Here is a 14,985-nt window from a genome sequence, read left to right as displayed (position 1 = left end):
AGGTGGTGCCTGCATTCTTTAGTCCGAAGGGCATGACCGTGTAGCAGTAGTAAGACAACTCAGTCATGAACGTTGTCTTGCATTCGTCCCTGAGATGCATCTTAATCTGGTTGTACCCAGAAAAGGCATCCAGGAAGCTGAGCATCTTGCAACCCGAGGCGTTGTCTACCAACACGTCAATGCTCGGCAGAGGGTAAGAGTCCTTCGAGCACGCCTTGTTGAGGTCCATGAAGTTGACGCACATTTTCCACTTCCCATTGGCCTTTTTCACCAAGACCACGTTCGCCAACCACTTCGAGTATTATATCTCCCTTATGTGACCAGCACTCAATAGTTTCTGCGTCTCCTCCCTGATGACCTGACGCCTCTCCTCATTAAACTTCCTTCGTCTCTGGCGGACAGGTCGAACCTTGGGGTCCATGGTCAGGTGGTGGCACAGGAAGTCTGGGTCTATGCCAGGCATGTCCGAGGCGGACCATGCGAAGGCATCCAGGTGTCGTGCTATGACCTCGACTATCTGATCTTGCGCCTCTTGGTCGAGAGCGCTGCCAAGCTTGAAAATTTTTCCTCCAATCTCTCTTTCCCTCACATCACCAACTGGCTCAGGTCGCCTCTCCCGGGCGATCTCTGCGAGGGTGATCTCTGCTCTGGCGGCCTACTCTTCACTTTGTTCCTGAGTGGTGACGGTGGGTACTCCTCTATGCGCTCGCCCCTCCCGAGCGATCTCTTCTGAGTGCGGTGCACATGTAGTGACCATGAACACCCCTCCCTTTGTTTTGAGGTTGTTCTCATAAGACCTCTTGGCCTCCTTCTGATCTGACTTGATGGTGATCACCTTTCCCCCCAAGTCAGGCATCTTCATCTTCATGTGCTTGGTCGACGATACCGCCCCCAGCCTGATCAGCGTGGGTCTACATAGCAGTATGTTATAAGGGGAGGGGGCATTGACGACAAGGTACTTGATGTTCTCCATACGGGACGCAGTACCATCCGTGAAGGTGGTCCTCAACTCTAAGTGCCCACGCACCTCCACCTGGTCTCCCGCGAAACCGTACAGGCAGCCAGTATAAGGCCTTAGCATGTCAGGGGACAGTTGCAGCTTGTTGAAAGTCGTCCAGAACATTACGTCCGCCGAACTTCCTTGATCCACCAGTACACGGTTCACCTTCCTCCCAGCGGTTACTACAGAGATCACCACTGGATCATTGTCGTGGGGAACGACATCTCGGAGGTCGGCCTTGGTGAAGACAAGGTTAACGTCAAAGGCATCGTCTGCCCTTCACCGCCCGTTCATACTTCTTTCGCTGAGAAGCGGTGCACCCTCCTCCTGAAAAACCTCCCGAAATGGTGTGGATTTCACCATGCACGGGGATTTCATGCCCCTGGTCGCCCCTATCACCGCCACGTCCTCGGTACCCTGTGTTTCCTGCAAGTAATCCCTCAGGAAGCCGTTCTTCACCAACTTGTTCAGTTGGTGTCCCAACGCCAAACAGTTGCGTATGGGGTGGCTGAATGCTTGGTGGAACTCAAACCAGGCGTTCTTGTTGGGCCCGAGCTTCTTGTCGGTCTTGGGGGATAACTTCGGTCTCTCTGCTATATTGGGGATAGCGATGAGGTCCTTTAACTCTACCACGAAGTTGTGCCTTGGTGGTACGTTCTCCCTTGCACGCCCCCTGGTTTGGGGCTTTCTGGGTTGGTAGGGCTGTTGCTTCGCCGGGGCCGTCTTCTTTGTCGTTGCCTCATGTACCCTTAAGGGTTGAGGTCGACCTGGTGCACGTGGGCGCGTGGGAACCACGCACGTGCGCTTCTCATTAACTTCCCCTTCCGCCACGATGTGAGCCACCGCGCGATGCCTTATCTCGGCAAAAGTCTTGGGACGGTTCCAGATGAGTGACTCGCTGAAAGGTCCTGACACAATGCCCTTTCTAAACGCATGCACCATCATCATTTCATCTTTAGTGTTCAGCCTCACCACCTGTGCCCCAAAACAGATGAGGGACTCCTTCAGGGACTCTCCCTGATACTGCCTCATGTCAAAAAGGTCGTAAGAGATGGACGGGGGAGCCCGATTCGCGATGTATTGTTCTCTGAACAGCTTAGTAAGTTGTGGGAATGACGTCACGTGGCCATCAGGGAGGTTGATGAACCAATCCATCGTTGTTCCCACCAAAGTGCTTATGAACAGCTTGCACCGCACCGCGTCAGAGCCCCCAACCAACATCATCTGCGTATGGAAAGCTGTCAGGTGAGCTTCTGGGTCCTCCATACCGGTGAAAGTGACTTTGGGCACTACGAGCGTGGCTGGTATCATTGCATCCATGATCGCCTGTGAGAACGGCATCGGGAACTCCATGGGCGGCGTCGCGGGTTCTTGATCTTCCTCCTCATGTTCGCCTGCCTGATTTTGCAGGTCCCTGCGCAATTTCTCATTCGATCGGCGCAGTTCTTCGTTTGTTGCCCGCGACGCAGCCTAATCAGCCTGGATGCGTTCTTGATCCGCTATTGACGCAACCACTTTTTCTTGGAGGCCTGCATCGTGTCCATAATTTGTTGCAGGGTGAGGCTTTCGCCCCCGTTTGGTACAACAGATCCTTGCCTCGTATTTCTCATCTTCTTGATCTTTCATGTTCTTGCTGGTGGGACAGTGTTTTAGATCGTGCCCCACAGTGGGCCCCAAATGTTCCTACCGGTTGACCGAAAACGTCTTCGTGCGTCTACAACAATCTCACGTCCAAGAATCCTAGCGTTCCCTCGTGCTTTTCCTCAAACTGAACACCTGAAAACACAAAGACAAAGGGCGCCCTAGAGGTCGTTTGCACTCTGACGCTCAAGTCAATCTTAGGGCTAGGAAACACCAAAATTGTTAAGCGTAAAAGCTTTGTGTGAACTATGTGTGTGAAGCGACGCAAATGAATAGCGTACCTTACTAGATTTATCCTTACCCTTTATATAGTCCAGGGTTTTCACTGTTTCCAATACCTAAAATAGGCTTTCTGAGAGTGGGCCCCAGCGCCACTATTATCCATTCTTAGGATAACCTAGCGCGTGTGGCTCACTAACTAGAGTGCGACCTCTGACGGGATGACCACCTGGATGCCACCTCGGGCACCTGATCTCTGGGGTCACCCATCCTGGGAGTGTCTTAGCTGCTCACGTGCAATTCCCACTACACGCAGGGATTCTCGTGGCCTAGGCTTCTCCCTCATTGATAACTGGTGTGTGGTCTGGGGTCCACCTTTTATGGCCCAGCACTACTGTTTGAGTCACCGATGTCCGATCTTCCATCCCTCACTATGTTGCCGAGGACACATCAACACATCCTGATGATCGACGCCTTACAAGACACTGGCCCACACCGCTCGTGGGACCCAGCTTACGTGGCCCCATCATTACTAGTGGTCAACGACGCCCGAGGACTGGTCGGTATAGGTCAAGAACAAGTTTCTCCCACTCTCATGGTTTTCACTTTTCTTCTTTTCCATTTTTTATTTTTATATTCTTTGTTGACAACATGTTTGTTATAATGTTCTTAGTTTGTACCTGTTTTTTTTAGTCATGATTTATGAAAATTATTATAAGATTTAATTCATCACTCTCTCTTGAAATATTTGAAATTTTTTAATCAGGTTCTTAAACTTCTTGAACTATTTGAAATTTTTTAATCAGGTTCTTAAACTTCTCATGTGAGCTATTGATCTTTTTTTCATTATTTTCTCACACAAGAAAGCACAAATGCACCATTTCATTCATAGGTAAGTGTGCATATTTTCTTTTTTTATCCAATTTATCTATGATATATGCTCATTTTTGTTGCTGAAACCTTGTGGTATTTAATACTGTGAGCAAACTCTAATCTTTTGTTCATTATTTTCTGAGGAAGCAAACTCTGTGTTCTTTTCATGATGGAAATTTGTAGGAGAAGTGTTTTATTTTCCGTGACTTTGAAATCCCAAGAATATGAAGGAATTGAGTAATGACACCTATTAATTTAATAAAGATGTTTAAATTTGAAAGGATTGTAAAAGAGTTATTTTGGAGATATAATGAAAGTACAAATGTAACCATGAAAGTTTGTTGTTGGGGCCAATTTGGTGCTTGTTTGTAAACTCAACCTAAGTTTTTAACAATTTATTAAAAAAAAAATTCAATTCATGTATCACAATTTTATTTACCTACTTTTCATGTTATACTATAGCAGATGAAAAATGCTTCGTATTGTTCTTGGTTTCATTAAGTTATTTTAGTTGTGCTTGATTTCTTAAACATTTTCAAGCTAATTTTTCCAATATAACATATATAACACGAGTGTATATTAAAATTATGTAAATTGAAAAATCAAATTACTAATATAATATGACTTTTCTTTGTTTAGCAAACGTTGCCCTTTTTTAATGAAATGTAACATAGAATAGAAAATAAAATAAATAAATAAACTTCAATTCTTTTTATCTAATTTATATAATTTTTTCAATATTATTTTAAAATGAATAAATAAACTTTACTAAATTAGAAAGTAAATTTTAAATTTAAATTATTGAACAAAGTATACTACTTACTTACGGCACATAAATATTAAATTAATTTTATAAAATAAAATAAAATAAAAATTCAAGTTTACTTCACCATAAATATTTTATAATTTTTTTTTCAAAAAGTTAACTACGTATAATAATTATTTAAATCATCAAATTTTATTTTTTAAAAATTGTGTCTAAAACTAATTTTAGATAAATAATTATATATTTCTTACCATTTATTATATATTATTTAACATTTTTTTAAAATAAACTTTAAACAACATCATAATTAATATATATATATATATAATAAATACATAAAAATGTCCATACAAAAATGTACAAATTTTATATATATATATATATATATATATATATATATATATATATATAAAAGGTTGTAGTAAGATTTCTGTTGTTATTGTAAATTTCTTTAAGTACTTAAGTTATTGAAATAATTTGGAAAGTTATTCTCTTGCAAGTTTTTATAACTTTATCTTGTAGGATTTCTATTAACCTTAACCTTATTCTTGAAGGAAATTAATAATTAGCATGAAATTTAAATATTTTGAATTTCAGTTGTTTTATTTTAAATTGTTTAAGTTTTTAAAAATATTTTGTTTAAATAAAGAAAACTAAATTTGTTAATTTTTTTTTATTGGTATGGAGTATTTCAGTTATCACCTAGTAAAAATATTATTAAATGCAACAATATAAAAAAAGCTAGTGACATCAATTAAAAAATAATTATTGTAAATGTTTAAAAAAAAATTATAAATTTCAACCGTGACGTCTACTTAAAAATAATTTTATCGACATTGATCAAGAAAATTCAGAGAAACATCAATCAAATGATATATTTATCTTACATAGACAGATAAATAATGTAAAAAAAAAACATATTAATGTTGATAAATAAACTTTTACTTACAATAGTAAAAAATAGTTTCATTGGTATTTAAAAAAATCTTGATCAATATTAACTGAAATAGTATTATTAACATTGATTGAGAAAATCTTTATTAACACTAATAAATAATTTGACATACTTTTTTTATCCACTTTGATGAAAAACAATTTCAACTTATATCAAGTATAAATAATCTTAGTTGACGCCAACAACAATATAATGTTTAACATTAGCTAAAAAAATATATCATCCATCCATGTTAATAAAAAAAACATTGATTGTATGAATAAAAACATGATATATTTGTGATCAAAACTTAACCTTAAAAAGGTACATCACTTAAAATATATCAAGTCAACTTTCTAGTTCATAACATTTTAATTTGTTTGACTTCAAGTTAAAGAGAATATATAAAAATAATAAACAAAGATTTAAGGAAGATTGTTTTTTAATTATATTTTTTAAAATAAAATTTAAAATTATATAACTTTAAGTAATCACATAACCCTTATAAATTATTAAAATTTTATTTTTCTTATAAATTTCTCATTACAAATAAGATATATTTTCTAAAATAAAGTTTACTAGATAAATTAAGGTTTTTTTTTTATTTTTAGCGTTTCAAACAAGATAGCACAATTCAACATTTCTTATATTATTCCATTATTTTAAAAAAATTAACAAATTTTCTTCACAAAAAAATTACTAAATTAAAGTCGAACATAACAAAGACGACCTTAAAAAAATCATTTTTGGCATATACAATTTTAACATTAATCATCTTTATCACGGAACTGGTGTTGTTAATTAAAATCGTGTAAATCAAATAGCATAAATACTATCCACGCATAATTTAGCTAGAACTCGTATATTATAAACGATTTTTTGAAAGTTTATGTGTTCTTCAAAAATCGCGAACATAGATTTTTTTTTCTTTAAAATTGTTTCCTAGCTCTCCAATAAGAAAAACAATTTAAGCATATGAGAAAATACGAAATAAAGAAAAGCGGAAAATGGAACTTGGACGGTTTGGCAGTTGGGTTCAAGAAATAATGTGGTCATTTGGACCACATTGGTGTGGCAATTAAACTAAATCTCTATGGTTGCTACAACCAAACGTCTGTTTCAAACTCCAACGCATTTAAATACGTTGGAGGAAGTAGTTTCCCTCTTCTCATTCTTACTCATCCACCTTCTCTTTCGTCGTTTTATGTACACATCATTTCAACCAACCTTATCAGTTACGATCCATCATCCCCTTTTTTTTATATTTGTACAGAACAAAGGAAAACACAAGTATTGAAGAATGGGAAGGATTCCGGTGAGGTTTCAGCGGTTGGCCGCGGCCTTTCAAGCTGACGTCGCACGTGTGAGGCTTTGCGAGAGCGGCGAAACTGAGCACTCGCCGGAGGAATTGACTGATTTGTCGGACCTCGTGAAATCGTTCATGGAGAGAGACGGAGAGGAAGAAGATGCGGTTGGTGTTGGTTGGGATGACCGGGATGAGGATTTGGAGTGGTTTGATTCTGAGAAGAGGGAGATCCTTGAAAGAATATTCGGTGGTGATGGCGATGATGATAAGCAACTAATTAGGAGAGAAGTTGAACTTGCATTGGAATTTGTTGGGGAAAACGAAAACTCGTCACCCCAATTTAAACCACAATTGCTGTCTCGTCTGCGGGACAAAGGTTTTGATGCTGGTGAGTTGTAGTACTATCTTAAGCTAATTAATTATCAGTTCTTGATTTCTCACCAATAGTTATATTTGTGTAGCAAGTACTACTAATTATATGCTTTTATTAAAGGTTAATTTGTATGTGTTTGGGAAATTGCATTGGTGTAGTTTGATTTTTTGTCCACTGGGTTATGGGTGATGCAATGAATTTTGATGATTTTTTGTGTTTACGTTTTATGCACAGGGCTTTGCAAATGCAAGTGGGAAAAAAATACAAGATTCCCAGGTGGTGAATATGAGTACATGGACGTAAATTTTGCAGGAAATCGGTACATTGTTGAAATCTCCCTTGTGGCGGAATTTGAAATAGCTCGTCCCATAAAGCATTATTCTTCGTTACTTGACGTCTTCCCTCTGATATTTGTTGGTAAATTGGAAGAGGTGAAACAGGTTGTGACGCTAATGTGCAGTGGTATAAGGAGCTCTATGAAAAGCATAGAGATGTATATACCTCCATGGAGAAGAATTGGGTACATGCAAGCAAAGTGGTTTAGTTCCTATACAAGAATAACTCATGAGGTTGAAACTAAAAGGACATCATACCCTTTATCCTGTACCAGATATATTGGATTTGATGCAAAACCACTGAAATCCTACAATTGTAGGGATGATTATGTGAGTAAACCTGCATTCAGAGTTTGCCTTTCGACCAATGCATTTTATGCTGCGTGAGCCTCTGATGATTGGTCTTCACAAATGACTCAGTTCTCTTGCTACATTTTTCTTTTGACCAGGGGATAACAATTCGTTAAATGACTCCAGAGCAGAGAATCTAATTGTAATTTGTTTAATAAATTATGTTGCTTACCATTCAATTGAAAGAAAAATTAATAGTTCAAACCAAAGGAGTGTTACAATTTGAAGATGTTGCCAGAAAATCAATCAAAAAAATTAAAAACAATAACCGATTTAATTTAATGACAGATCAATTTTAAGGCCTTAATATTTTAACTCTACTTCATCTCTCCTATTCAAGTTATATTAAATTATAAAAGATCAAACGTGATATTAGTCTTAAAAATGTAATGAGTTGTCATTAATTTCCTTGACAATATTATTACTTTTTAAAATAATTTAAATGTTACTTTTTCTCTATCTAAAACTATGTATTTGATAAAATTAACTTATAAATTAATTGATAATTGTTAAAATAGTTTTTATTAATTGACTAGCTCATAATTTTAAATTTTTTAACTGATAAACTAGTAGTTTATTAAATTATAAATATTTAATATTAGTGACTGATAAACTAATTAATAAAATTAAATAAACTGAATTGTTAACCTAATCAGTAAAGATGTTAAATTTTGTAGTTAATCTTATAAAATTCATTACTAATTGTATCCGTAAAATTAATCCAAATATATTGCATATATTCTCTTGTTTTTTTCCCAAATCTCAATCTATTAACAAATCAAATTTGTCATGCCTCGTGGATAACAATAAACCAGTGTTTTAACTAGTGTAAAGCACGCGAAAATTGATGTCATGCCGTTACTTATCTATTAATTTCATTTTTTAAAAAAATTTTCACACTTAAAATATTTTATAAAAATTTACTAATTATTTATTTCTATAAGTAATGATAGTTAGTTAAATTTAACTTTAATTAATTTATTATACGATTTTTTTATAATTTTAATTAATGGATAGTATGAATTATATTGAAGTAAAAATAGAATAGATATAAATATATAAATATAAAGTAAGTGTTAATATAAATGTATTGGTAAGGTGTATACAACCGACACCACGGTTTGGAAGATACCATATAACCAATTACGTTTAAGCAGAATTGGTGAGGATAATCAACAATTAAGAGATAATGTATTCCTAAACATGACCCAACTCTCTAATCTGGCTCAATCGCCCACCAAAATAATATAAATAGCATAGATTCCAAGAATCAGGTACGTCATTACAAAGTACTCAGAATACCAAGTGTCGAATACTAAATTTGACTTGAGTATCGGAGTGTCTTCTGCAGGTACCATCTGAGTCGGGACTACGTGAAGACCGAGAGTAGAGTGAGTAGAGGAGAGTAAGGAAGCTTGCTTGGAGAAGTGAAGTGTTATCTGACCAACCATGGAAACCGAAGAGGAGTTTCAATAGTTCTACAAGTCTCAACCCCGTTCGAAAACAATAAAAAAATAAACATAAAGCAAGTGTGAATAAATAAACCAAGCATAATAATAATAAAATGAAGTTAAACGAAACATAAATATAAATAAATAAATGTAAGAGAAGTAGAAAATGTCCTGGCAACAAAGTGAGACAGAAACCTAAACAATGCAGTAGAAAAAAAAATTATAAAAAAATATTTTCATGAAAGGAAATAACTCGAATGTCCTTATTTGATTCGTTGTTATGTGCCTCAAAGAAAAAAAAATTGTTCTCTTTTTAGTTGATTTTTTTTGTCCCGCCTCGTATAAAGATTTTGCATTGTACACTTATACAATATTTGTGAAGCACAAAGGCAACCAAGAAATCAAAATATAGAAGTTATAATTCTAATTCAAATAGAAAAAAACAAAACAATTTTCATTTCACTCTAGTGTCTTGAGACATTGAAACAAATTTTATTCCACGCTTTTCAATCTTGTTGCAGTTCATGGAAACTTGTTGCACAAAAGCAATATAACAAAGTGCATTATTATCAGAAATCTATACTATATACAAATGAATTCAATACTCTGAGTAGTCATATGTTAATATTGGTCTTACCTAATAGAAGGGTGGTTGGGTAGACACCGCGTGGATTCAACATCTACTTGGACAAACACTGCATGCAAAAACATATTTCCACAATTCCACAAGAAGAGCCTTATGCACAGATAAGTGTAAAAATGGTTCCAAACTTAATCATATTTCAATTTTCAAAACACTTACCTTATTTAATAGACTGTTCTTTCTGTCCTATGCTGCAGATGTTTCAGCACTTCATTTTTGGCTAAAAAATGAAATTTGCACACTTTCCTATGAGAAAATAATGATTGTGTGTTTTGGTTTTGATTGCAAAATGAATAAAACAAAACTTTTGAGAACAATGTTGAAGAATGGTGAACACGTGACTTCAATACAGGCAGCCACACACCTTTGTTATATTGGTGACACTTGTCCATTTTTTTGTTTTGGTAAAAATTGTTTTTGAAATATTTTTGGAGAAAATTTTTGTGAATGATATGTGTGAAAAACTTCCCTTTATGTTTTTTTTCCATTTGTATAAAGTATAGATTGGTCTTACCTGATATATGGAATGGTGCTTGGATAAACATCGTGTGGATTCAACATTTGCTTGGACAAACACTGCATGCAAAAACATACTTCCACAATCCCACAAGAAGAGCCTTTTGTACATATAAATAGTGTAAAAATGGCTCCAACCTTCGTCAGATTTCAAATTCAAAATACAAAATTTCAAATTTCAAAACACTTTCCTTCTTTAACTAATTGCTCTTTTTTTTTTCTAAGTTAGAGATGCTTCGACAGTCCCTTTTTTGGCTAAAAAATGAAATATGTCCACTTGCACGTGAGAAAATAGTGATTGTGTGTTTTGGTTTTGATTGCAAAATGAAAAAAAAAAAAACTTTCGAGAACAATGCAGAAGAATGGTGGACACGCTTCAATAGGCAACCACACACCTTTGTTACATTGTTGACACCTGGTTGTTTCCTTATTTTGTAAAATTTGTTTTTGAAATATTTTTGGAGAAAAATTTTGTGAATGACACGTGTGAAAAATTTTCCTCTATGCTCTCCTCATTTGTATATAGTATAAATTTAACAAAATTTGGATAACTTTCCCCACATAAGACAAAATAGTTGTCAAATATACACCAACTTGTAAATTTAACAAAAGTTACAGTTTCTTACTTCAATTTATTTTATTTTAGAGAAATATTATATAATACTATTTTATACTTTTATATAGAATAATAAAATTAGAAGGAATATCTTAAAAATACTTTAGAGTACTAATTTTTTTATATTTCACTACAAGAAAAAATGTTTTTAGAAACTAAACTTTTGGTTTCTAAAATGATAAAATTAGTCACTAACTTAATTAGAGACTAATTTAGAAACTAATAGTCTTAAGTGACTAAAATCATGGTCGCTAATTTTAGATACCAATTTAGATTCTAATTTAGAAACCAATTTAGTTACCATTAAATAAAAATCAATTTAGTGACCAAATATATAGAAACTAATTTAGTGACCAATTATATAGAAACTAAATTAACAACCAATTTCATGAAAACCAATTTAGTGACCAAAATATATAGAAACTCATTTAGTGACCAAATATATAAATACCAAAAACATGGTCACTATATTGATCTCTAAATAATATAATATATTATAAAATATTATTTTTTTTACCCACTTCCTCTTTAATATTTTATATTTATTTATAGATTTAAGTTCATTAATATTTTATATTTATTTATATATTTAAGTTCACTAATTTTAAAACAAATTTATAAAGTTCGTCGACTAAAATTTTTCATATTTTATACATATTTATAACCTTATGCTTAGTGTCACCAACTACTTACTTCTGTTTATTAGAAATGGAAAAATATAATAATAAGAAGTGAGTTATTGAAAAGATTTAATATTATTTAATTAATGAGTCATTTTATATGTATCTGTTCATGATTTATGCATTCTTCCCAATGTGTCTAGTATTATTTAAATGGAATCAAAGCTTAGTTGTGACAAAGTAGTGTTTACTTTCTTCAAATCACTGCCACATCCATCAAAACTATTTTTCTGAACCTTTTGCCACACAGAATGATTGTTTTTCTTCCCTTTACTACTGTGCAAAATTCCAACGCTCCAAATTTGTTTAAACCTGAACTGTTTGCACACTCATTATTTCTAATAGAAAAGCATTGATGATGAAAATTTTCTTTTTAATTCATCACTTCCTCAAATTAATACCTTTCCAAATTTTTATTGAATAGAAAACACAAGTAAGATGACCCAAAAATCTTTAGTATAAGTGAGCCTGAGAATAAATAGGCTATATAGATTGTAAAGGTTTTGTGGAAAAGTGTCTCGAGGAAAAACAATGTAATGTGTAGTTATTCAACACCTACAACCACTACTACATATACTATATCAAAATTATGACAAGGATGCACACCTGACCCAATACATGACCACCAACTTCAAGTCCTTGTACAATTATCCCATCCGCACCTGCTTCAATCGCTTGTTTCGCACCTTCAATGTTCCCGACCTGTAATAGGATTAAAAATACGAGTAACATGTTAGATTCCAATGATAGACGATAACCTACAATTGGCTTTCAACATGCCTCACAAAAGGGATTGCATATCACTTAAGTCAATCAACCTATCCACTAGCAATATAAATTTCTTCATAAACACGGACATAAACAACAAAATGAAATATGTTTTTTCATATGCTAAAATTGATTTATATATAAGTTAATACCAACTCTTTGAAGAAGCTAAATCTGTAAGTACTTGTGGAAAGTTTATCTAAGCATAAATAAGGAAGGAGAATCATGAAATATAAACTCAGCAATGGTACAAGTTATAGCAGGCTGAGGGGTTCATCGACTTCAAACGAACTTCTAGTTTAATTATCTTTAATTTGAAAATAAAATGGGTTAAGTCTAAATCGAGCTAGGCATCAGAAAACACAAGAACAAACTAATTAATTTGTAGAGCAAATAAAAAGAAAACCAAAATTAGGACATCATTGTCTCTTAGGATTCGCATATAGTTAGTAACCTAATACTATTAACAAATGAACAAAAAACTCATTTGAGGAAGACCTTTGAACCCAGCAGCGTGAGCCTTATTTACTAGTTCCATTATGCAATCACCCTAGGAAATTTGCAAGACTGCAACTTCTTCTTCCAGAATGACCTTCAAATTCTCCTCAAAAGGAAATGCTAGAAATCACAGCTTTATTCAAACACCTTGGAAAAGGTTCAAAGTTCTTGTAGATTCCTAAAGATTGTAAATGAGGGAATAATGAGAACAAAATCTAGGGTTTTAAGACGGGGAAGATACATAGTGAGTAAAGTTGTGCGGAACTTCCATGAGAAAACACAAAATTAAAGGGCAAAGGAGGAGAATAAAGCACGAATAGAAACTTACGATGATAAACTTGAAGAGGTTGGCCTCCTTCGGAGCAGCGCAAAGTGTGTTGTGTTGCCATGAGTGAGATATGAGCAGCGTTGTCTGAGTGAGGGATTAACAACGTTGTCGTGAGTCAGAGCGTTGCCGTCGTGAATGAGAAGGTTGTCGTCGTGAATGAGAGCGTTGTCGTCGTGAATTAGAGGGTTGTCGTTGTGAGTGAGAGATGAGCAGTGGCGTTGCCCGTGAGTGAGAAATGACCAGTGTTGCCCTGAGACAGAGAGTAGAAAAAGTTAAAGTGAGAAGAAAGAGATAACAAAGTGATTAAAATTTTTAATTACTTTAAAATTAGTATCTAAAATCAAAATTGGTATCTAAATTTAAATAATAACTATTGAAAATTTAAGTATCTAATTATATGATGATTAGAACCTACAAAATTAGTTTCTAATTTTATTATTTTTAAAGACCAAAAATTACTTTTTAAAATGGATTAAAAGTGACTAAAAAAATGGTTTCTAATTACATTTTTAACAAGAGACTAAAAAACTGGTCTCTAGTAACTTTTTTTTTTTATTTTTATAATTAGCTACCAAAAATATAGTATTTAATTATATTATAATTTTTATTTATAATAAATACCATTTTAGTAACCAATAATTTTTAGTTTATAAAATGATATATAAATTAGTTACTATAAAAACTATATTTTTTTAGTTTCTAAATTAGTTACCATTCAATCATTTTCTTGTACTGTTTGTTTTGTGCAAGATATGGAGAAAATACCATATCAATAAATTATGAGTAAAATTATATATAGAAAAAGATAAATAGTCGGTTGAATGAAAAAGATTATTTTTAGTACAATAAAAAAATATTTTTAGTATATTTTTTTTTAATTTTCCTATTTTTTTAATTCATATTAAGATAATTGAGCAAATATTTGATCTTTAGTAATTAACATGTATCTTTATTAAAGAGAAATTTAAAGTTAATATGCAACTAATCTTCTGTACACATTCAAAACTATGAATTTATAATGTATATGAGCATAATTGAGATAATTTCATGATTAATTCATGGTTAATTTTTTACTAAAAATAAAACATGTTAATACTTAAAAATAGAATATATTAATACTTGTGACATTGAATCGATTATTTTTCCTAAAAATAGTCATTTTCAATAAAAACATTATTGCAATAATATTTTTATTTGTTTTTAAATAACATTAAAATAATAATTTTACAATTTTTTTTATCCATATGTTAGTTTTCTTAACTAATTCTGAATGTGAGATACTTAACTCCTATATTTTAATATCTAAATTTAAAATATAAATCCAGATATTTAATCTTCTATTAAATTATTTTCAAAAACTTAATAATGTTACATCATATTCAAATAATCTTTTTTTAAAATTTTCTTAAAAATAAAAAGTTAAGTAATTCATAAGTTTTAAATTTTCTTTATATTAAATTTTGTTTCAAATTAAAACATTACTTAGTTTTTAGTTTTTAATAAGGGTGGGCAAAAAATCCAAATTACAAAATCCAATTCATAATTATCCAAATTCATATTAGTTTTGATCCATTTAAATGGATTTATCTCAAATCCAAATCCATATTTTTGGATTTTAAATCCAATCCATTTAATTGGATATGGATTAGATATGGATTGGATACATTTTAGGATTATTCAAATTGTA

At 33.1% G+C, this 14,985-nt stretch overlaps 2 protein-coding genes and 1 long non-coding RNA gene across 9 annotated transcripts; 1 reads left to right on the top strand and 2 right to left on the bottom strand.

The window, feature by feature from the left end:
* Window positions 1-1,279: 1,279 nt before the first annotated feature.
* On the bottom strand, window positions 1,280-2,341 carry LOC137839149 (uncharacterized). Its single transcript, XM_068648274.1, has one exon. The coding sequence runs from the start codon at window positions 2,339-2,341 to the stop codon at window positions 1,280-1,282; it is 1,062 nt and encodes a 353-aa protein (XP_068504375.1).
* A 4,261-nt stretch (window positions 2,342-6,602) lies between these two features.
* On the top strand, window positions 6,603-8,007 carry LOC137806750 (uncharacterized). The gene is made up of 2 exons (XM_068607014.1): window positions 6,603-7,127; window positions 7,347-8,007. The coding sequence occupies exons 1-2, from the start codon at window positions 6,734-6,736 to the stop codon at window positions 7,832-7,834; spliced, it is 882 nt and encodes a 293-aa protein (XP_068463115.1). The 5' UTR covers window positions 6,603-6,733; the 3' UTR covers window positions 7,835-8,007.
* An 850-nt stretch (window positions 8,008-8,857) lies between these two features.
* Window positions 8,858-13,591, bottom strand: LOC137806748 (uncharacterized). 7 transcript variants are annotated; one of them, XR_011080402.1, is made up of 6 exons: window positions 13,299-13,572; window positions 12,311-12,406; window positions 10,407-10,468; window positions 10,052-10,112; window positions 9,887-9,944; window positions 8,858-9,284 (listed from the first exon to the last, which is right to left on the bottom strand). It is a non-coding gene; the product is annotated as an uncharacterized lncRNA (long non-coding RNA). The 7 variants fall into 7 exon arrangements; XR_011080399.1 differs by having other exon boundaries at window positions 10,407-12,406; window positions 13,299-13,576; XR_011080401.1 differs by having other exon boundaries at window positions 9,887-10,468; window positions 13,299-13,591.
* Window positions 13,592-14,985: the final 1,394 nt, after the last annotated feature.

Source organism: Phaseolus vulgaris, chromosome 3 (assembly GCF_000499845.2).
Source record: "Phaseolus vulgaris cultivar G19833 chromosome 3, P. vulgaris v2.0, whole genome shotgun sequence".
Classification (NCBI taxonomy): Eukaryota; Viridiplantae; Streptophyta; class Magnoliopsida; order Fabales; family Fabaceae; genus Phaseolus; species Phaseolus vulgaris.
Note: the sequence above shows the minus strand (reverse complement) of the source record. Positions and strands in the feature narration are given on the sequence as shown.

Coding starts and splice junctions, on each gene's coding strand:
- LOC137839149 (XM_068648274.1), bottom strand. CDS start 2,341: ATGCCGTTCTCACAGGCGATCATGGATGCAATGATACCAGCCACGCTC.
- LOC137806750 (XM_068607014.1), top strand. CDS start 6,734: ATGGGAAGGATTCCGGTGAGGTTTCAGCGGTTGGCCGCGGCCTTTCAA. Junction 7,128..7,346: donor GGACAAAGGTTTTGATGCTG/GTGAGTTGTAGT, acceptor TTTTATGCACAG/GGCTTTGCAAATGCAAGTGG.